The following is a 22,402-nucleotide window of genomic DNA, read 5'->3' as shown; positions in this document are numbered from 1 at the left end:
AAAGTCAAATTCTTTAATAGAGTTACCTCTAGGAGATTTCGCTCGTATGACATAGAGACAAATTCCGCAATTTTAAGCATTAAATGCATGTAGCAATTAGCCCTATAACAGCGAAAATCCTTGTCCAACGTATATAACCAAAGTAAACAAGAATAACATTAAAAAGCATGTATTTACATGTAATAGAGTATATCCAACCATTCACAATTGACAATAGAGAAGCTCCAAGAGAAGATAGACCAATATCCACACATCAAAATTCATCCATAAAGCTCCAATTCGTCCTTTAGAAAAAGTGCGAAAATCTCAAGAGAAAGAAGTGATCCAAACCAAAGTGATGATGAGAAACAAACTCATCTCAATTGTATTTATACACAACTTAGGAGTTCAAATTAGCCTCCTTGACCTACATAAGCCCCAAAAATAAAATAATGTTCTAATAATACAACTCTTGGTGACAAGCCCACCAAACTAGCTCATAAACAAAAAAGTAAGCCTCTCAAAAGGTCAAATAATAATCTATGCATGTCGTAGGGCCCTCTAAGAGGCCTAATCAGGTCCATGGGTGCCACAATGAAAAATAGGGCCCTCAAAAGTAATGGAAAAGGGGTTGGCCTCTTGTCATAACCTGTGGTGCTCCAAATGACATGTGGGGACACACAAGTTTCCTCACGAGTCTCCAAACAAATCGAAGATGCTTGTAGATCGCATGCAAAGGCTAGGATGACGGTGTAGGAGATACCCGATCATCGTGCAAGTCCTGGATCATCTGCCAAGTGTATGGTGTATATCTGGGGCCGGCTTGCATGATGGATCAGGTGCATCCTCCTCGTCCAACAAGTGAACTGTGAGCAATCTTTGAATCGCTATGGGGATCATGGAGTGCAATCTGCTACTGTGGAGACCCATGGCTCTCAACGCTCACCCTACATGTGCCAATGTAGCCCCTGGAGAATTAGGACCTCGTATAGGGAGACCAAACCCAAGATGGAAACCATCTGCAATCCTGCATAAGATCCAATGTGTCCCCTAGCCTTCCAATCCAATAAGTCATTAGAGAAATAGAGTAAATGAGCTTACCTAATCATGGACCATAAGTGGGAACTTCATAATGGCCTGCCCTTCCATAATGGGCTTCGAGATGTGCCAATGTCTCCTAAACTCCAAATGGAGTTAACCAAGTACCCTATTAGGTGGTTTCTACTTTTAAAGGGGATAATATAGTTAAGGTACATCCGTCAAAAGGTGGTGGCATGTGGCAGATAGGTGAATGAAGTAGGGAATGAGAAGGGGCAACCCTGGGTCACATGCTAGGGTACAAGGGTAGCTAATAATAGGGAAGCCCACACATGGGTTTATAATATATAGAAGGGAGCAATTATGATACATGAGGCACCCCAGCCTTGATTTTCCCACCCTTCTTTTATGCCTTTTGCCCGTTTATAATTTTCTTTGATTAATTGCTCGGGCCTCAAGGGGTTAGAGCATAATGTATAAGATATAGCAGTGAATTCCCCCTTTGAAGGTGGGGCGGTTCGTCGCCCACTAGGGGTTGGGACAATCATGGATTTCTATATGATGAAGAAGGTTCATAGAACCTGTAGGAACCAGGGCAATGACCATGACGATGGGGTAGAGCTCGTGTATTTCCTTTTTCCCACATGCTAAATGTTTTTGTCCCATCCATATTTTAATGGCCATATATGCTTTTAACTTTCTTTTCAGTTGCATCAACCTTTGAGCTTCATTCCAGGCCATGACCCAAGGTGTGGGCAAGGGGAAGGGGCAAGCTAACCCTATGTGGACCCAATAGAGGAATGTGGAACCAGGCGAGAAAAATGATGGATGAGGTAATAATGAATGGAAAGAGGGTAATATAAGCAGATAAGGGAGCGAGACCACGCAACCAAAATCAGGGTTTCCCGTGAAATACCATCCCTAGAACCAAATGGTCAGTGAAAGAGATCCCACGAGAATAGAATCCAAGGTTAATTCTTAGAAGAGGTCTAGGGGACAGAAGCACAAACCTAGCCCATTCTTTCCACCGAATCCCCCCATTAATCCATGCTTAGAAGTGTCCATGATAAGCAAACTACAATACTCAATTTCCAAATGACAAGGCATACCTTTAGATTCAGGAGGCCCACCTTCAAACATACGATCATGGCAGATGGGCAAGGGACCACATGGTTGGCTCAGGTGGTGAAGAAAATGGCACAATGAGCTAGTTGGTGGCTGCAAAGGGCTATTGGTTGCCAGTTGAGGACCATCTTGGAGAAAAATTTATCCTAGGGATATTACTGAAAAAATGGTGGGTAACAGTGCTGATAGAGCAAGTCCACATTTCATGCTCTTTTTATTTTTTCATTTCCAAATCTCCTTATCCTTTTGAAAAGTTCGTTGCCAAGTATTTTGGGACTTAGATGGGTACTCAAACTTACTTCTGCACTCACTTGCCTTGTGCCCAAAATTATTACATTTAAAACATTCATCATCAATTAATAGGGGAGAGAAGGCATTTCGATCTCTAAGAGGAGAGTTTTGAGATCTAAAATTCTAATACTTATTGTATATGGGATTTTCATCTCTTTCAACTTTGATCCTTCTACAATCAACAACCTTATGTCCAAAGATGTGACATTTATAAGAATAACCATAAAATAAATAAGTGTACCTATTGTTGGAAGGTTCATGAGTTTGTGCATGAAGGTACTTCTGTTGTCTGGCTGATTGATTTATTGGGGTGGGTGGAGTTAATATTCCAGTGAAGATATCCTCTTTGCCTTTCTATCCTTTTGTCTTCATTGATTCTTTCTTGATACATCTTTGCATTGCGCTATGATTCCTCAAATCCTGCAGACTTGAAGTTTATCTTTCCCATAGATGATTCCTGTGATCTAGAGTATCCCAGGCCTGTTTTGTTTCTTGAAGACTTTTGACTATTTAGAATTTGATCTAGATTTCTTGTTCCTTTTGCAAATTTTCCATTTATACCTTTCGCGGTCTCCACTCTCTCAAGATTCATTCCCAGGGAGACGACCTCTGCCTCGAGACTCTGACTGTTTTCTTCCCATTAATGAATCAAATCATGAATAAATTCTTCCTTTCGCTTAACTTCTAATTTGACTTTCAAGGACAAAATTTCATCTCTGCCTATTTTTGCGATTGATTCCCTCTTTACCTTGAACAACTCTTGTTTTAAATGCTTGTTCTCTTCTTCTAGTTTCTCACATGTTCCTTTTTTTTCTTCAATTAGAAGGGCTAAACTATCTTTGCTTTTAATGGCTTCTTCAACTTTTTCTTTTTGATTAAAAAAACTCCTTATTGTCTGAGTTGTACATACCTTCTTCAGCGCGTTGAAGTTGTTCTTTTAGCTACCTGTTCTTTTTCTTGGCCTTCTTTTAAATTATCAAGAGCACTGATGAGTTCCCCTTCAAACTCCACTACTCCTACTTCTTCTTCCTCCTCTTTAAAGTTAGTAATATTTTGTTTCTCGAAGTCTGCATCAAATGCCATTAATAAATGTTGAATTTCCACGATCTTGGGTCTAGGATAGAACCTTAGAATCTCTTAAGCTACCAAACCAATAATCTCAACAAAACTACTTTGCACAGCAGAACAATATAAAGCAGTAAATCACATATGCACAAGTATAGACAACGTTTTACAAAATATTGTACAAATACATACAACCCAATCTTCGTTATATTAAACCAATCTAAATACTACAATAGCCTACGGAATACAAGATGCAATGAAAATCTCATTGCAGCCTCTATGGCGTATCTTGTCCTAACGATCCTTCGCTTTCGTTCTGCTCTCTAGCTGCCCCTTAGTCCATCAAGAGACAACACATACAGTCTCCAGGAGCGCTGGAACCTATAATTGTTGCAAGTCGCTTCTGCTACAATGAACACGGGCTAATCCAAACTGCTCTTCTAGGTTGGCCAACGCTTGAGCTCCAATATGCCTTCTAGTAGCCCCTTTCATTCATCAAAGAGCTACATATAGGCTCAACAACTTCACCCAAACTTCAGTGGTCAAACTCTCTTTATGATTACTAGTCGCGGGCTACTTTGGGTAGCCAACACGCTGCCCTCCACCATTCCAATGGCACCCAATCCAATCACTGCAAGATCTGCTCCTAGTTGAGGTCTCCAACTGCCCAAGTCAACCTCAACACACAGCTCCCACGGGCTGCTAATCAAACTGATCGACAAACAAAGATCCAACACCTACAAGAATGCATCAATATACATACCTCTGCTCACTGATTTAGGGCCTGTCCTCTGCTGATTGATTTTGGCCTAGCTAGAGCAAGATAACAATCATGTTCTACCCTCAACACACGCCCAAAATCCTCCTCACAATTGTGGTTGTCCTTCTTTGAGAGGTCGTGCTAATACACTGCAATTATGGGTTGATCTAGCCCTCAAACAAACCTTGGCCCCTCCTTTAATCACTGCAGCGGGCTTCAAAATTCCTCCACACACCTGCAACAACCTCTTTAGAGGACATTCCACCCATAAACATGCCCCAAATCATTCCAGACCTTGACAACTGCTCCTCGGCCCTCTTGCACAGTAATTCAGTGACCCAAACAGCCATAACAGGCTCTCTCTTCCTCGTTGGTTAGCCTCCTTTGCCTGCAACCAAAACAAAATAGGTCTTCTTCCTTCAACGAGCTCTTCTTGTGTTGTGTTTCTCACTTTGGATGTGAGAAATGATCTCACACACCTCATATATATATCATTTAATGAGGGTTTCATTTGGACGTCCACATGGGCTTGTACAATTGTTATTAGCCTTCTAATCATTGGGCCGACTTGACCATACATGTGTAAAACCTAATCATATACTTCAAAAATTCATTTCTCTTAAACCACAACTCGGAATCGGGTGATTTTCGATGCGTCAGATTCATCTCGATGTGCACTATCATCCTCATCCATCACAAATCAAAATATCTCCATGGTTTTGGCCCAATCAAGATGGGTGCAAAACCCCAACCTTAGGTTCCAAGCCCACAAGTGACTCTTGTGGTGCTCCAACCTCCAAACCCCGAACCCTAGGGCTTGGAGTACCTCCCAAGTTACTCAAAAATCAACAATAGATCGTTTGAATTGTTTTCTGAAGAGTTCTCGTTGTCTGAATCTGGTGTTGAGCTATCCTCTTTGGAGTAGAGCCCCTTTTCCTTAAAGAACTTCTTCTGATGTTTTTGAGATTTGTTTCTAAATTTTTATCATTTTCATTTTTTGTCCTTTACTTGTAAGGCCATTTGGACGAAAAAATGTCCAACTCTTTCACAGTCAAAGCGTTTAAAGGGCAGCTTCACTTTATACTTTTCAGAGCCACGCTTTAGTTTCCTGGCAAATTGAACCAGCTCTTGATCAGATTCGTAGCTAGAGAAACTTTGATGGTCTTTGTGCTCCTTATCCTTCTTGGACACTTTGAACGTTGCCTCCCTGGGTTCAGACTTCTCTTTTCCTACTCTCATCTCATAGGTTGTGAGAGTACCAAGTAGTTGATCCATCTTGAGATTCTTTAAGTCAACCATCTCTTCAATGGCAGAGACTTTGGCATTAAATCTCATGGGTAGAGACCTTAAGACCTTTTGAACAATTATATCTTCTTTGACCTCTTCACCGAGTCCTCTAATCATATTGGTTACTTCATCAAACTTTGAGGAAGTATTATGCTATACTTTCTTCTTCATTCATTTTTAAGCTTTCAAACCTCATTCTGAAGGTTTGAAGTTTGGCCTGCTTGACTTTATCATTTCGTTCATGACTCTGACTGAGCTTCACCAATACTTCCTTGGCAGACTTGCAATGCATAACCTTTACAAGTTTAGATTTACTAAGGCCAAAGAGAATGGCATTCTTGGCTTTAACATTATTTCCATAGAACTTTTTACCATCTACATCAGTGGGAGGAACATCAGGGACATCATAATCTACTAGTACGGAGGTCCAAACATCTACTCCTAGGGACATAAGATAAGCTTTAATTCTTACTTTCCAAAAGGCATAGTTTGTCCCAGCAAAGACTAGTATTCTACTTGAGTAAGCCTCTTGACTCTCTTGCCTAGACATAATTCCTTATGGATCTACCTTCCAGTGGTTAGACTGTTCCTAAAGGAACTTGGCTCTGATACCAATTGTTGGAATAAGGAATTACTAAGAAGGGGCGTGAATCAATAATAGTGGGGTTATTTATAAAAAATTATGAATAAGTCTTTAACTCTTTTCACTACGGTCAGTTACTTGTGAGAGCTTTCATACACAATACATATGATTAGCAAGATAAGGCATTTACATGTACATACGAACCATCACATGAGCAACATACACATGTTGACACAGGTATTTTTACATGGAAACCCAAAGAGAAAAAACCACCAATTTGTTTGTTATTATGATGTAAATTAAGAATCTACTTAATTACATCAATTTGTTTGTGAGCACCCATTCGCAGGAGGCACCAACACCCTTAAGATAGCAAACACCTACTTGCCAAGAGGCACCAACCTCTTATGAATGCAAACCACCACTTACTCTAGCCATTGTTCTACCTTTCGTACAATTTTCGAACTGAAAACAAGGCAAAATATATATACAAATCTGACCCACCGTAGTTCTCCTTTGAACTGTGCTCCTTGCTGCTCCTTCAGCGCAAATCACAGCGCTCAGCAACACTTTGTCTTAGTTTAAACATTAGGGCCATTCGCACCACTTTTGCATACTCCACTTCGCACTCTTCAACTCGCAAAACAATACTGTATACCCCACTTTCCTCAACTATGGCCCTCTGTTTTGTTCCTCTACAGTTCTAGGAACGATGCTCTCTCTGTTGACCATTAACCTACCATTCACGCTGCCCAAGAGTACTCCTACATGTTTTTCCATGTTGTTGTTGCATCAAACTGTCTGATCTCTTCTGCCACATTAAACATTGGGAGTGGGCTCCTAAGAGTTTCCATGCTGAGAAATAAATACTCATTCAACCTTCACACTCCAACGAGGCTCTCCATGCTTATTCATTTGATCGTAATGCTCAGAATGTATTCCAGCATGACTTTGTTCTTTCTGTAATCAATCTCCTATCCCTGAAGGTCTGATCTTCATTCAATTCAATGAGGCGTGCACAGGAGATCGGAGGTAGCTTACTTCAATTGGAGACAAGCCCAACACTCTTCTCTGAAAATCGTGGTCTTCATCACCCTTGACTCAGCGATCTTTACAGTCACTATTTATTCCAGCAACCAACTCTCCTGAACGAATTTACTCTTAGTTGTCGGCTCATTCATCCTTCATACACCTCTTTGTTGTAACTTTTATTTTGGTGACATTACGAAATCGCGAGATTTTGATTGGCTTTTAGCCCCTTTTGCTTCGCCCCTTATTGTTTTACACCATGGGACCGGGTGTTGTGACCGGAAGCTTCATACACCTCTGCATTGGGATCTCGAAGCCCCGCATATCATAACTTTATTAAGGCTAGAACGTTACGAAATCACGGGATTCCGATATTGGCCTTTAGCCCCTTTTGCTTCGCCCCCTATTATTTTTCACCATAGGACCGGGTGCCATGACCGGCGGCATATGATCCAAGTGGACGTTGGTGGCCACCCGCCTATCCCACTTGGACCCCCACCACTGTCTCTTTGAGTTTTTCAGTTTCCTTAATTGTAGTACAGTTTACAATTTTTGGCAGTTCTTCGGGTCCTAAATTTCCAGAGTCGTTTTGAGGCCCTAGATGACGTTTTTTTGGCAAAATGGCTTCATGTACCACAATTGCTCCCTCCTACATCTATACACCCAACTGTGGGATTCCCTCATCAAAGCTACCTTTGTACCATGGCATGTGGCTTGGAGCCTCTCCCTAATGCCCCCACTCTGTTCCATCATTATGTCACATGACACCAGCCATATGATGGATGTACCATGGACCTGTGACTCCCTTAGAGGTTGAAACCACTTAATAGGGTCCTTGATTAACCTTCTTCTTGAACTTGGAGGCCCCTGTACACTCCAAAGCCCATTATGGAAGGGAATGCCACTATGAAGTGTCCACTTGGTTCCATGGTTTGTAAGATCATTTACTCAATTACACTGATGTCTAGTGCACATGGATAGCAAAGTTGTTTTAAAGTTCTTGCAAGAACTTGAGAGTTTACCTTTAACATCACAGCTGCCATCCACGTTTTTATGAATATCCTTGTGAGGGACCATGTCCTATGCCTTTTCGTCTCATTGAAGGCGAAATAAGTCGATTTCTAATGTTTGAAATCTGCTTAGATGTTGGAATAGAGCTTCCTACTCTCCAATTCAAAATCAATTTTTCTAGACACTCATGAAAGCCTTGAGTGCAGCATTGACTAAGGAGATCCACCAATGACTATCATAGTAAGCAAGCTCTTCTTTCTTTGAATTAAACACCAAGAATGTTTGAGTTGATATCTTTATGGATTTGGCCATTTTCCTATGGAGTGTTGAGGAACATGAGGAACCATCACACCATTGGAACTTTCTTGAGAAGCCTGCTACCTCACTTAATCCTACACCTCCTTCAATGCTTCCAGGAGAGATTTCTCTTTCTGAGTGTAGTGTACCATTTGAAGGACCATTCATCAACCCCAGCTTCATTATGATGGCATTTGAGATCTTTCAAGGCCTTCCTTCTTTTGACTCCTACTAAAATAAAGTTGTATTTGAAGAAGTTTAAAATCATCCTTGCATAAATGACCTGTAAACTCAGCATATTTATCACTCACAATGGATTTAAATTAAAACTGTTTTAAAGATTCTGTAGGCGCCATGTTTGAGGTACTCCACTACACCCCAGATATTAAAAAAACTTCAGATACATAAGTTTGTATTTTGGAAAAAGCATTCCAGATTTTGGACCCTGCATATTGTACATCCTTCAGATCTGCTCTCCACTTCTGGAGTTTTAGTTCCTGTGCTTTAGCTTATATCAGCGCCTCATTTTCTGCATCTTACCTTTTAATAGGAACCATTTTGGAGCTCCCACTTTGTATTGACATCAATTTATTTGGCAGTCCCATTGACCTATTTCAGTGGTCATTAGTTAGACATTGACAAAATTATCCTATCTCAGGTTGCCCCCTCTTTCTCAGAATATCAGGATGGAACCATAGGGGAGACCATAGGCCATAGGTCATAGGTAACCCTGAGGGACTCAACTGGATTTCAACCTCTGACCTATGGCCTCCCCATCAGCAACATGCCTTCAGCGAATGGTTCAACCGATTGAGCTAACCCTTGGGGCACATAAGTTTGTATATATTGCAAGGTATCCAAGTTTGTCATTAAATGAATGTATCTCTTTTTCATAGTCATAAGGAACAATAAATATGGTTTTTTTGATCGGAAAATTTATTACTTAGAGTAGGACATAATCTGCAAAATGCTAAGTATCAAAAACTATGAAGTCTAGATACAAAAAGACAAACTTATGCTGCACAAATTCTTTTATACAGCCTCCAAGAATATGGATCTCTAAGAAGAATAGTAAAACTATAGATTAAATTCTAAGGAAACCATAACTAGGTAGAGTGAAGGGTGCCTTTTGCAGCAATTTATTCATATTCTATATCAAGTGAAGTACACCAAACCAAACCTTAATTTACAGAGTGCATACAATGCGTACATTTGCTTCCGTAGCAGGGTTAACATTTCCATTCACTGAAAATGCTCCCCCAAGAATAATAATCTGCCTTATTTTCTGCGGAAAGTCAGGATTTGATTTTATTGCCTGCAACAACCAGGGGATATGTTTGGTATGAAGAGCATGCAAAGTAAAAGTAAATGTATGGGTAATTACACCAAGCTATATGAAAAAAAAAAATTAGTCCAGATCTAGAAGAGACATTAGAAACTGACCAACGCTATGTTTGTGAGTGGCCCCAATGCAACCACTGTCACTTCTCCAGGGAATTTATTCGCTTTCTCAACGAGAAAACCTGATGCTGATTGTGAAATTGGCTTCCCTTTTGGTGGGTCAATATTGGTCTCCCCAAGGCCATCAGAACCATGGGCAAAAGCTGCAGTTCGCAGCTTTGGAACTTCCTATTTGACAAATATATAAGCAAAAGTCAGGCATCTACTTGTAAAGGCTTAAAGAATATATAATAATAACTCCAATCTTCTTGATCATGCTATACAAAATTCCAGAAAGCCTCTACAATGAATCATTGCAAAAGCCAGGTATCGATTGGAATTCATGAATAGCTGCAAATGCTAATTTAATAGAAAACACACTTTTAAATATCCACAATAAAATGATTGTCTCTAAAACTTTTTAAGACTTTCTAGGGGAAATAAGACAACTTCAAACCTTGATTGATGTGTGTGAACCTTCTGCGACAGGGATATCTTCTCTCCCTGCAACTTCCAACTAGAATTTTGAAATGAAATATTATCAGAGTAAGACTCTATGAACATGCAGAACTGAGGAAACTTAATGCGTATTTATCATATTCAACATGGGCAGATGAGAACTTGAGAATGATCCCAATTATTTCTCTGCTTACATTTTCAAATTTGCATGAAGAATGAAGAATCAAACAACAGACAAGACAAGAACGAAATGAACAGAACAATTTACACAAAGCTCATACCCTATGAGAACTTCACCAAGGGTATTCACTGCAAAATCCCAAATGACTACATACCAGATGAAGGGCATTTGTTGTTGCCAAAGTTGTACGGACATTTCCATAAATTGTAGTGAGACCAATAACATCAACCTCTGGAGACTGAAGAGCCAATAAGATTGCCATGGCATCATCTGTATAGATTTATAATGTCATATAACCAGAATACAGTGATGAATTATTCATGATTGAAACTGTCTTTGGTCAGATCAGCCATCACAGAATCATAACACAAAATATATTGCACAATTGCGCATTTAAGCTAGAAGTAAAGCAACAATAGCGTGAACTTAAATAAAGCAAGGTAAAGAAAAGCCAATACAATATCATGACACCCAAAAGACTGATATTGCACACTAGTATACTTAAAATGAGGCCATTAGAATCCCTTGGAGGATTGTATAAATAGAAGAGGCATTCTCTCTCGTTCATCATCACTTGGATTGGATTAGTATCTCTTATGATATTTTCGCTATCCCTTTTGGAGGATGAGTTTGGAATCTGGATGTTATGGATGAATTTTGATATTTGGATATCTCTCTCATCTTGGAGCTTCATTATTGGCATAATTTGATGATTGGATATACTCTTTGAACATGTAAGTGTTCTTTTCATGCTTATTTTTGTTATTTACTGTCACACGAATGTTGCTAGGATTTTCGCTATACAACTGTGAAATTTACAGCTTTTCTTTACAAATTAGTGGAAATTGTGACCTTTTATAGCGTTGCATCATGTCATGGGCCATGTAGAGATAATTTGTGATTAAATAAATCTCGATAAGCCATCAATTATTGCAAATCGAAGTATAAAGACCTTGAAGCAGCAGCTCTCATGCGCTAATGCCATGTGAAGTTGTTTGAAGGCCTCCTTGATTGAGTGAACTCTTTCCAAACCATAAATTCTCCTTGACTCCATATCTCCCAAAGGACAAGGCACCAATCCTCCATAGGTGATCTCTTTCAAAGCTTATTCTTCTCACCTTCCCCTCTTTTTCTAGGCCTAACCTCCATAGGTCACCTAGGGCATCACTTTTCTTATGATTTAGGCATCAAAAGAATTCGATCTCTGGCCCACAATTGCGCTAGTGTGTCCTCTAGAGGCCCTCCAAATTTCACGAAATTCTGATGGTGAGATCTCTAGATATTGCAAGCCCTAGCCCAAGGATTGTCTCTTGCCCTAGGTTTCCCTTGGCTAGTGACCTCATTTGGATCATTGCACTTTATTTCAAGAATATTTGTTCATTGATCCTCATCTCTTCCAAAATTAGGTCAACCCCTCCTCGGTTGATCAACTCCTTACCCTTGATGTAGTTTTGGGCCTACTTGGCCTCATGAGGTTCCACAACCTATTAACGCCAATTTCACAAAGATCACATAAAAGGCAAGTCTCCATAAAGATCTCTAGTTCTAGGAACCATCTTTACAAAGCATACTCTCAAAGCCTAGCCCTAAGGATCTTCTTGGCCCTTCCTATAGAGCCCATCACCTTGCTTCCAAAGCAAGCAGGCAATATAATTGAGTCTCTCTTATGAATAGGCCTTGGGAATCACCTTTCATCATTTCATTGATATATCCATTATCGTGATTCCTCTCATATCACGTCTCCTCCCATCGGTGCAAGTCCATAAAGAGTAGGGATCCTTAGCCGAGGTGACAATAGGTTATCGCTCCATTGTTGCCCTTGACCTAGTAGTTGCTCCATATGATCCCCTCCTAGGACCCCTGCTAGTTTGAGCGGTAACATTTTTGGAGTCGTTGCCTGGACATGAGACGTGTGCCTTGTTCTCCATACAACATTATTGATATATCATTTGGCGACTCCATTAGAAGAACAAAGCCCTAGTTCTTCATTAAACTTCAAAGTTAATGCTTGTAGGGTGAAGCAAGCATCAATCAAGGTATTTTGATTCACCCTGGTGACTCCATTTTAATCATAATATGCAAAATCATGAAAATTGGATGATTGTCAAAATGAAATTATCCTTGGCTCTCCATTTGAAAAAATCAATGATCAAGACCTTCGGGAACTACAAAAATATGTGGACCAATATGGCGAGCTTTGTCAAGATTTGTTGGAGAACGTGGATAAAGAATTCATGCTTAGGTTTCATGGGACAACACAAAAACAACTCTATGCAATAATGTGTGCCTATGAGAAGGATCCTAGTCATCTCTTTGAATTTGCTAGCCAAACTTGTGCTTTTAACATTTTGACTGACCTTATCAATAAAAAATATTATAGTCAATCACAAAGCCCCGTAGAATGTGATCAATTGAATGATTAGGATGACCATGAAGATGAAGAGGTTGGAGAGGACCTTGAGAATCTAAATAATGAGCAGGAACATGAGTCCTCCTTATGTCCACATGATGAAAAAGATGATTTTGAGAACACGTGTTGAGGAGGATGAGTCTATGAAAAGTGAAGTTGAGGCTAGCCTTACCTTTCTCAAGGATATTACTCCTAAGGACTCTCCTTCAGAGAACCTTGGGGAAGGTGGTCCCATTAGCCCCTTGGAAGTTGACATTGCAGATTACATCCGTATTGAAAAAGGGAAATGGGAAATCGTTGCTTCCCAATTTGATTGTGCTCCCATTTATGACACTGACAAGGAGGATGAGGTTGAGATTGGTCTTCCCTTTCTCTCGAGCAATGTTTATGATGACATATCCATCAATACCTTTGGGAAGGAGAATTATCATTTTCCCTTGCAAGAAAAGCGATAGTTGGAGATGATTGATTCTCCTTTTAGGGGAGACCCTATCTCTAATACTAATGATGATGAAATTGATAAGGCCTTTTCTCCTGCCTGCCCTCCTTCTGATCCCATGTTCAAATCACTTGAGCATTTAGATTATGATTTTGAGGAAGAAAAACTCGTTGAATATAGCACTTCACCCTCCCCTTTGCCTTTTTCTCTTATTCATCGTTATGAGTCTTCCACAAGTGATTCCCTCACCCTTTTTCATATGATCTCCAGTGACCATGGGCCCTTTTACCTTCCAAGGTATAATGTTAAGGAAGAAACATCCACTAGATGCACCCCTCCTTCCCCCTCATACCCTCAGGTTTGTGAATACAATCACTCCATTGAGCAACCGATTTGTTGTCCCCTTCTGTGTTTCAAGTCTCCTTTCTCCTCCCATCATGACCTTGTGGCACCTACAAAGCCTAATATTATAAACAATGACTATGATAAGAAGTTCTTGAAAGTGATCATTCATTCCACCATTGTGTACTTAGAGGGAAAGCCCCGCACTTCTAGATTGACTTATTTTCCTTCTCCTAGGGCTTCCTTTTACCTCGAATGGAGATCATATTTTCCCACCTCCCACCCGCTTCATCCTCCACATGATTGTGTTTGCATTCACTTTGGGATTTGCTACATTAGTAATCATACTAGCAGGCATATGTATATTGATATGATGATATGTTGATTGTGTTGGCTTTATGATTACACGTAGTATTAGCCTTACTATATGCATGTTAGGGAAGGATGCATTGCATGCTGATTTTTCACATTAGAACTAACGTCATATGATATTATCATGGTAGATTAGCTGCATTTAGATTAAACTTGCAATAAAAAAAAAAAAAAAAAATATCTTTCTTGTTGATTTATATGCCCTAATACTAAGCATGGATGATTATAAGACACCACAAAAACATGTTGCCCCGTGTGCTTGGTTTTTTATAATGTGCAGGTAACAGATCTGCGGTACCAAGAGATTGTTGGTGTTCTCATGACCTCCTGTCTGAGGTAGATTTGCACACTATTCTGAGAGCTCACGTCTCAGTTGGAGCCAAATGTTACCCACCACTTGTGGGTAGTATGCATAGGAGAAAAAATTTCTATGGATGGTCCTCAATCAACAGCCCTTTGCACCCACCAGATACTTCGATGTGCCATTTTCTCCACCGCCTGAGCTAGTCATGTGTTCCCTCACCCATATGTTATGAATACATGTTTGAAGGTGGGCCTCTTGACCCCAAAGGTATGATTTTTCATTGGTTTGGTTGAGTAATTTTGTTTACTTTCTTGGGTGCTTTGTGGCATGGATTGGTGGGGGGATTTGGCAGAAAGAGTGGGCCAGACCTATGCTCTTGTTTCGTCCACCCAATTTGGTATTTAGCCTTGTATCCTAGTCTCGTGGGATCCCCTTTACTGGCCACTAGCTTTAGGGTTCACTGAATGGGAAATCCCGATTTTGGTTGTGTGGTCCTGCTTCCTGACACCATATACATCGCCCCCTTCCGCTCATTTGGACCCCATTAATCATTTTCCCCATCTGGGTCCACATAGGGTTAGCATCCCCTTCCCTTTGCCCACACCTTGGGTCGGGCCTAGAACGATGCCCCGGAGGTTGATGTAGCTAAAAAGGAAAAGAAAAAGCATAATTTGGCCACTCTCAACAGGAAATGTACCACAAAATGCAAAAGATGGTCGGGACATACAAATTTAGCACGTGGGCAAAAGCCAAATATGAGCTCTACCCGTTATCCATGGCCATCACCCTGGTTCCTATGGGCGCTAGATGAGCCCCCTCCATCATTAAGGAACCCATGATTGTCCCAAACCCTGGTGCGCGATGAACTACCCCACCTTAAATGGGTATCCATTGCTATATATTACACATCACGCTCTCATCCCCTAGAGCCTTGAGTAGTTATGAAGAAAAAACAATCAAAGGCAAAAGGCATATGAAGAAAGGTGGAATAAACAAACATCGGGGTAACTCATGTACCATGATTTGCTCCCTCCTCCACTCATATACCCAAGTGTGGGCTTCCCTCATTATAGCTAACCTTGCACCGTGACATGTGGTCTAAATGACTCCCCTTATCCCCACTCTATTCCATTACTATACAATTTGCCACCTACCACTTGAGGGATGTACCATGGACATCTCACCCCCTATAAAGGTTGAAACCACCTAATAGTGTCCTTGATTAACCCCCTTTATTGGGCTTAGAGACATTTGCACATACCAAATCCCACTATGGAAGGGCATGCAAACATGAAGTGCCCCATTGGTTCCATGACTTGTAAGCTCATTTACCTAATTATTCTGATGATTTGTTGTATTGGAGGGCAAGGGGACGCATTGGATCTTATGCAAGATTGCAGGTGGGTCTCCATTTGGGGCTTGGTCTCCCTATACGGCGCCCTAGCCATCCATAGGGCCACATGGGCACTTGCAGGGTGAGCTTTGAGAGCCATCGATCTCCACCATAGCAGAGATTACTTCATGGATCCCCAGCAATGCTCATTGATTGCTTGTGTTCAACCTTTTGGATGAGGATCATGCACCTAGTTCACTATGACCAGTCGGCTCCACACTTGCACCATAGACTTGTCAAATGTTCCAGGTTCCCGAGGATGTCTCCCACTGTAGAGGGCTTATGTCATGAGGGCTTATGTCATCATCCTAGCCCTTACAGATGGTCCATAGGCATTTTCGATCCATTTGGAGACCCATGAGGATGTCCTTGTGATCCCACACCCACTTGGGAGCACCATGGGTTCTTGTTTAGAAAACAAGGGGCCAACCCTTTGTCCACTATGTTTGGAATCCATTTCTACATCATGGCACCCCTCGGACTTCATTAGGCCTCCCCAAAGGCCCAACGAATCATTTTGTTGATGTTAAAATTGGCAACTAGGGCCAAACTCCATGTGGGTCATCTTATTTATGGCAGCTGATATTTTTCTTGGATCTCCCTCATCGAGAGGTGTAGGATTGATCTAAAGATCATCCCATTCCGATAAGTATTCATGGAGTTATAAATTTATTTGTTTTATAAGATAATTCGTCAAGGTCGGCCAGCAACCAAATAAACCCCACAGGTGCTCAACATTTTAGTATAAAATGAGATGACTTGAGAGTCATTTCTCCCACACTTCTATCTTGATTTCTCTCCACTTGTCTTGGGGTTTAGTGGAAGAGAAATCTAGGAGTGGAAGCCCTAGAAGTTGGAGGATAAGAAGCTACCCTAGCCACTTTCAAGAAGAAATACGTTGCCCTAATCTAGAGGACGCAGTCACAAAGAAAAGCCTTAATGCTATCAAGGAGGAGCCCTAAACCTATACGTTGGTCCTTACTAACGCATACCTAAAGGCAGCCCTCACTAAGACCTAAAGACAGCGCTAACGAAGCTATCCTAATGCAGCTCAAGGAGGAGGACGCTGATGTGAAGGGTCAAAGGGACAATCTGGAGGTTGCTCTAGACAGTGTGAAGGGCTGTGTGGACAGCAAAGCCTTAGCCGCAGCATGAAGGATCAAAGGGACAGCGTGGAGGCTATAGGGACAGCGTGGGGACAAGATGGTTAAGTGCACCATAAGAAAGCAACCAGGCCGAGGAGAATAGAAGCAATATGCTACTGTTTGTGGACGGATAGCTGGGCGTGTAAGGGCTGCCAAATGCCTTAACCAGTCACCATATAAGCAGCAGCAAAGGCAACATTGGAACAGCAGTGTTGTGGACAGCAGGGCTATAGGACAGCTGGGCTATATGGTGCTACTAACTAGTGCAGCAAAGTAAATGGGACAGTAGGCTACATAGCACTACTAAAATGCATGGGACTGCAAGATGATATCAGATATAGTGTTACAATGTTCAATGGGACAGCAGTGTTGACCACTACGTGTCAATGAGCCATAGCAATACACCCCTTTTTTCGCAAAAGGAATAGCGCCTGATCGACGTGTCGATGTCGTACAACTATCATCATCAGCGTCACTTCTAAGATGTTATGTAAACCCTTTTTGCATATGTATAATGTAAATAATCTTATAGATTCGTGTCGTGTATGTAATTGCCTAGGTAAACCTACTTTTTTGGTGACGATCTACATTCCGAGAGGTTTTTTGTCTCACCGATCCATTCTCAGATGGTCGACAGAGTTTTCCTTCAGTCTTACCCCAAAACAGGAATGGCTTTTGTCACTGGGATCTTAGGTAAATCCTAGTGTTATAGATTGAGTCTATGTAAAAGTGATTTTGGAATAATCCTAACTATTTGGTTAGGTTATTTTATTACAAATTGCTTGGTCTGGTGGATTATATTTGTGTCGGGGAAATGGGTATTCTGTGAGGGTTTTTTACAGATGGGTTTTCCCCCTTGAGATGTAAAAAACATGAAAATTATGATGTAAAGTGTCTTGAGAGTTAGAAAAATAATTTATCTCTGCATAGGTTAATTAATTAAATTTCCTGGCCAAAAATTAATTAAAATCCTAAGTCAGAAATTTAATTAATTCCAGGTCCTAGGTAAATTTAAATTTTCCAAAGGCAAAATTCGTTGTTCCTTAAAATTCAAATTTTAAAAGATCCCGGGACTAAGGTAAATTAATTATTTTGCTAAATTTTAAGCCTTTGGTCCCTGAGGTTTAAGTCAAAGTCAAATTTTTGAGGAAATTAACTCAAAATTTTTATTTTTGAGTTAATTAAAATGCATTTAATTGAAAAATTCGAATTTCCTCAAAAATTTAAAATTTTGATGGATGATATTAAAAGAAATTTTAATCTTCATCAACGTTCGAGATTGCTTTGACGAGGATCACTCGAACTAGCCGTTGGAAGATTTATCTTTAAATAGGAGGTCATTTGTCAGTTGATCCATCCAATCTCTAGATCGTGGACTAAGCTCTCAAGCTCTCTTGTATACTTTTTTGAATTAATGCAAAACCCTTTGGGGTTTCAACGTGCTGTAGTGTTCCTCTTCATGAATTTATGGTAACATTGTTTTAATTTCCGTTTAATATTATCTGAAAACTATCAATCAATAGCTCCCTTAGAATAATGTGAATACTAGTATCTTATTCAATTTGTTGGATCTAGGGTAACATTTTTAATTTTGATTGAAGTAGCAGATATCTCTATTTCTTCATAATTTTATTGTTGTTCTATTTCTCTACTTGATTTGATGGTTGATCTAGTGTTTGCTGAAGATCTCTCAGGTTCTTATTAAGCGTTTGGGGATAGTCCTCGATTGGACCAACCAACTCTCAACACATATTTTCTTAAGAGCCTACTTCATATAAGCCTCAGGATTTATCTAACGATAATGTTTTTTCTGCAGAGTGTTTTTGGGCTAGTACCTCTCTAAAATTTCAAAATCTTTTAAATATTTTGTGGAAATTTTGATAGATCTGGTTATTAAGAGCCTTAGATTATCAAATCTTGGAGCGGAGTTAGACTCATACCCCTCAGATCTGATAGATCTATAAATTATTTGTATAGATCTGTTATTTACTTGTGTAGATCTGAAATTTTGTAACATAATTTTGAATTTTAACACTTGAGCTTTTGGGATTTTCTCTATTTTTGTACATATTGGGTATTGGGTTTTTCTCTTTTCACTTGTGCAGGAATAGATCTGAGAAATCAGCCAAGAAAATCTTCAGATCTGAGCTAGATCTAAATCCTGGAGGGCAAGATCTAGGCTCAAAGATTGTTTGCAGAAATAGATCTGAGAAATTAACAAAGTAAATCTTCAGATCTGAGATTTTTTCAACCAAATCTGGGGGTTTTGGGACAAATCTAGGCCCTGGAGGCAATATCTTGTCCCAAATATTTTTGCAAGGCCAGCCATTAAAGATTTTGCAATAAATCTGAAGATCTGAAGCAAAATAATTTTTTTCAAAACAAGGGTTTCAAGTTTTGGGGCTCTTAAGCCCAGATCTGCCTTCTCCTAGCCCAACGTTAGTTCTATTGGGCCTAGTGCTAGCTTTCATTAGCCCTAGATTCCCCTTGCTTCATTTCTGATTTGAATATTTGATTTTCTGAAGCTAATCATTGGTGGGTTTTTGCAAAAAATTTGATAAAAATTTGTGTTTCAAGTATTGAAAATTTTTTTGGCAACTTGGGCAAGTGATCTTCAAGGCCTAGGGCTTAAGAGTTTGATCTCTAAACCATATTTTTCCTCACTGTTTGTTACAGCAGTCATATACCTTCTAATAGTGGTGAAAAACACATCTAAGTGGTTTGAAATTAAATAAAAAAAAATTGCTAAATACATTAATAAGTCATTTATGTTTGATGTGTATCAAAAATTTGGCCTAGATCTACATTTTGGGTGACTGTTATCTCTGAATAATTCTGTTTCTGAAGTTTGAAATATAACAGTGGCAAAATTTCATGTGGGTTAGCCTAAAATTAGTTCCTAAGTTGTCTAATACATTAAGGAATTAATTTCTTGAGTTGGGCATTCATCATTAGGCTTATTTCATGTTTTAATTGATGGTTGTAATAAGTATATCAAATCTGATATAATTCTGGAAATCACATCATAACAAGCTGAAATTTTTGATAATTCATGTGGGCAAGTTTGGAAAATTTTCGGTAAAGTTTTGGCACAAAGATATCATTGATAGCTTACTATTTTTATTGTCATATTGCTGCTGTCATAAAGTTTTTCTTACTGTTGTCCTAAAAAAAACTAATTTCTGAAAATTAAGTACTCTGTCATGGAATTGTGATAAAATGCATATCTTTTGTTTCATAAACTGAGTATTTGTGAACATCTGTTGACATTGATATTAAATTGCAAAGAAAGTTTTGCTCTCTTTGAGCCATAACTGTATCTAAAAAAAATTGAAATAAGTTTGTGGTTTAATTGTAATATTTTCAGAGGTTTATTTTTTAAGTCTTCATCCAATAAAGCGAACATTTTATTTTGGTGATTAAGGGCTTTTGTGACACAAGTGTTTCTAATCCTCGGGTCTAACTTCTTCTCATCATCTGGTGCATTTGCATATAAGTTAATTTTGCATAAATAAAACTTACTTGCAAGCATAAACTTGGTCAATAGAGAGATAGGTATCCATCCATCTTTGCTTGAGAAGCCTGCTTTTAATAGTACTTAAAACAGTGACCTTGCAGTCGTCAGAGCCATAGCTCTCTGCAGCGCCGGAGGCATCAGGTATGTTAGATTTTCAGGAGAGGTATCGTTAATCACACCTTAGTGTGCTTCACCTTATCTTCTTTCTGCCAATTACTACAAAATCAGACTCAATATAGAAAGGATCGAAGGGTTAAAACTTAGATAGGCATTTAATTAAAATTAACCAAGATTCTTGCATCTCATATTAGCTTTAGGAACTGCACTTCATATAAGATAGTCATTCATCCAAGCAGCAATTGCAAATCAATTACTTGGTCCTAAATTTCCTAGCAAGATAGTTGACTCCATAAGGCACTGACATCAATTGCTTAAAATCTAATCAAATCCTATAAATCTTGCTAAATCTAAATCAAGTACTTGGTCGCTTCATTATGTCTTCTGAACTCGCTGGTTCCCAACTAGTTCTCCTTCATTCCATTTTCGCAGGGTCTACACCTCTTAGCCTGTTGTAAGGAGACAGCTTAAACGAAGAGATTGGGGATCAAGGTGACAGCCCCCAATCTAAGTTGTTGTCGCGGTGTCTAGACATTCTGTGCGACAACAAGCAGTATGATATAGTGCTGCAATGTTCAATGGGACAGCTGTGAGATGTTGGGACTGCAGTATGATATAGTGCTACAATGTTCAATGAGACAACTCTAAGATGTTGGGACAGCAGTATGATATATTGCTGCAATGTTCAATGAGACAGTTGTAAGATGTTGGAACAGCAGTATGATGAGACAGAACAATGATGGGACAGAGATGATATTGTGCCACAATGTTCAATGGAACAACACAATGATGAGGCAGTGGCACAATGGGACAGCGATGACATTGTGCAACAGTGGCACAATGGGACAACAAGCATGGACAACATGGCGCAACATGGCAAGCATGGTGCAGCATGGTTAAGTATGGACGACATGGATAGCTATGGCAAGCACATGAGACATGTTGTATGACAACATGGTTCTACAATGGCACATGTGACAGCAGTGCAGCATGGTGCAGCACAGTGAGGTGCAGCATGATGACGAGATGCATCACTATGATAGGTGGAGTCACCTTAGAGAATCAGTTGAAGCAACATGTCTTCAACTGATCTCATGTATCATCTTCTTAGAGATGATCTATGCTCTTATCTAGATAAGTCAAAGTGTTGACTTCTGTTGTAAATGTACTCTCTCTCTCTCTCTGTTGAACTATTAAAGAACATATAAGAAAAATTGATCAAGGGTTCCCCACATTAGGGTTTGTCCCTAGCTAGCGCCACATCTTGCGTTCTCTTGTCTTGGCTTGTCTTCTGTGATTTATGTTTATGTTCTATTTGCAGTTTACTTTAATGATGATGTGATTGCTAATCTGGAAAAGATATTGAGCTAACTGTGCAAATTGAAATAAATTGATCTAAGCATAGAACATACCTAAAATTAACATGGTATCTGAGCTGAGGTGAAGACAAAGCCCAAGCAAGAGTGAAAGAGCAATCATCGAAGTCAATTGGGAAAAGACAAAAGGATCAGTGGATTCCTCATCCCTCTTCAAATTCACCGAGGGTGAAATCTAAGCAGCGAATATTATCATAATGGTGCAACGGAAGCTTCTGATGGCCTACCTAACGATCACTTCATTGGAAAGACCGATCTCAGGGTAGAAGGAAAGGCAGATGCCTTGTTCGTAATAAGTTCGACCATTATGCGAAGGAGTGTCTGAATGGCAAGGACACATCTCTTGATGAAGATAACATTCATTCCAGGGACATCTTCGATGATCAGAGGAATGACAGGGAATGCAAATCATCAAGGAAACGACCGACTCTTCAATGAAAGC

The 22,402-nt window shown here is 39.8% G+C and overlaps 1 protein-coding gene across 3 annotated transcripts in view; it reads right to left on the bottom strand.

The window, feature by feature from the left end:
- Positions 1-22,402, bottom strand: part of LOC149256955 (putative uridine nucleosidase 2) — a 115,557-nt gene that overhangs the window by 60,927 nt on the left and 32,228 nt on the right. For 2 of the 3 annotated variants that reach the window (XM_089413295.1, XM_089413288.1), the window contains exons 2-5: positions 10,700-10,815; positions 10,363-10,422; positions 9,909-10,094; positions 9,667-9,780 (exon numbers count right to left, since the gene is read on the bottom strand). In XM_089413295.1, the coding sequence (XP_089269421.1) occupies positions 9,667-9,780; positions 9,909-10,094; positions 10,363-10,422; positions 10,700-10,815 (476 nt within the window). The remainder of the gene's footprint in view (positions 1-9,666; positions 9,781-9,908; positions 10,095-10,362; positions 10,423-10,699; positions 10,816-22,402) is intronic. The other variant, XM_089413293.1, reaches the window with a different exon arrangement.

This window comes from Pinus tabuliformis, chromosome 6 (genome assembly GCF_031772625.1).
Source record: "Pinus tabuliformis cultivar Carrire ecotype Pingquan chromosome 6, CPIR1, whole genome shotgun sequence".
Taxonomy (NCBI): Eukaryota; Viridiplantae; Streptophyta; class Pinopsida; order Pinales; family Pinaceae; genus Pinus; species Pinus tabuliformis.
The sequence above is the reverse complement of the archived record's forward strand: the minus strand, read 5'-3'. Positions and strand labels throughout refer to the sequence as shown.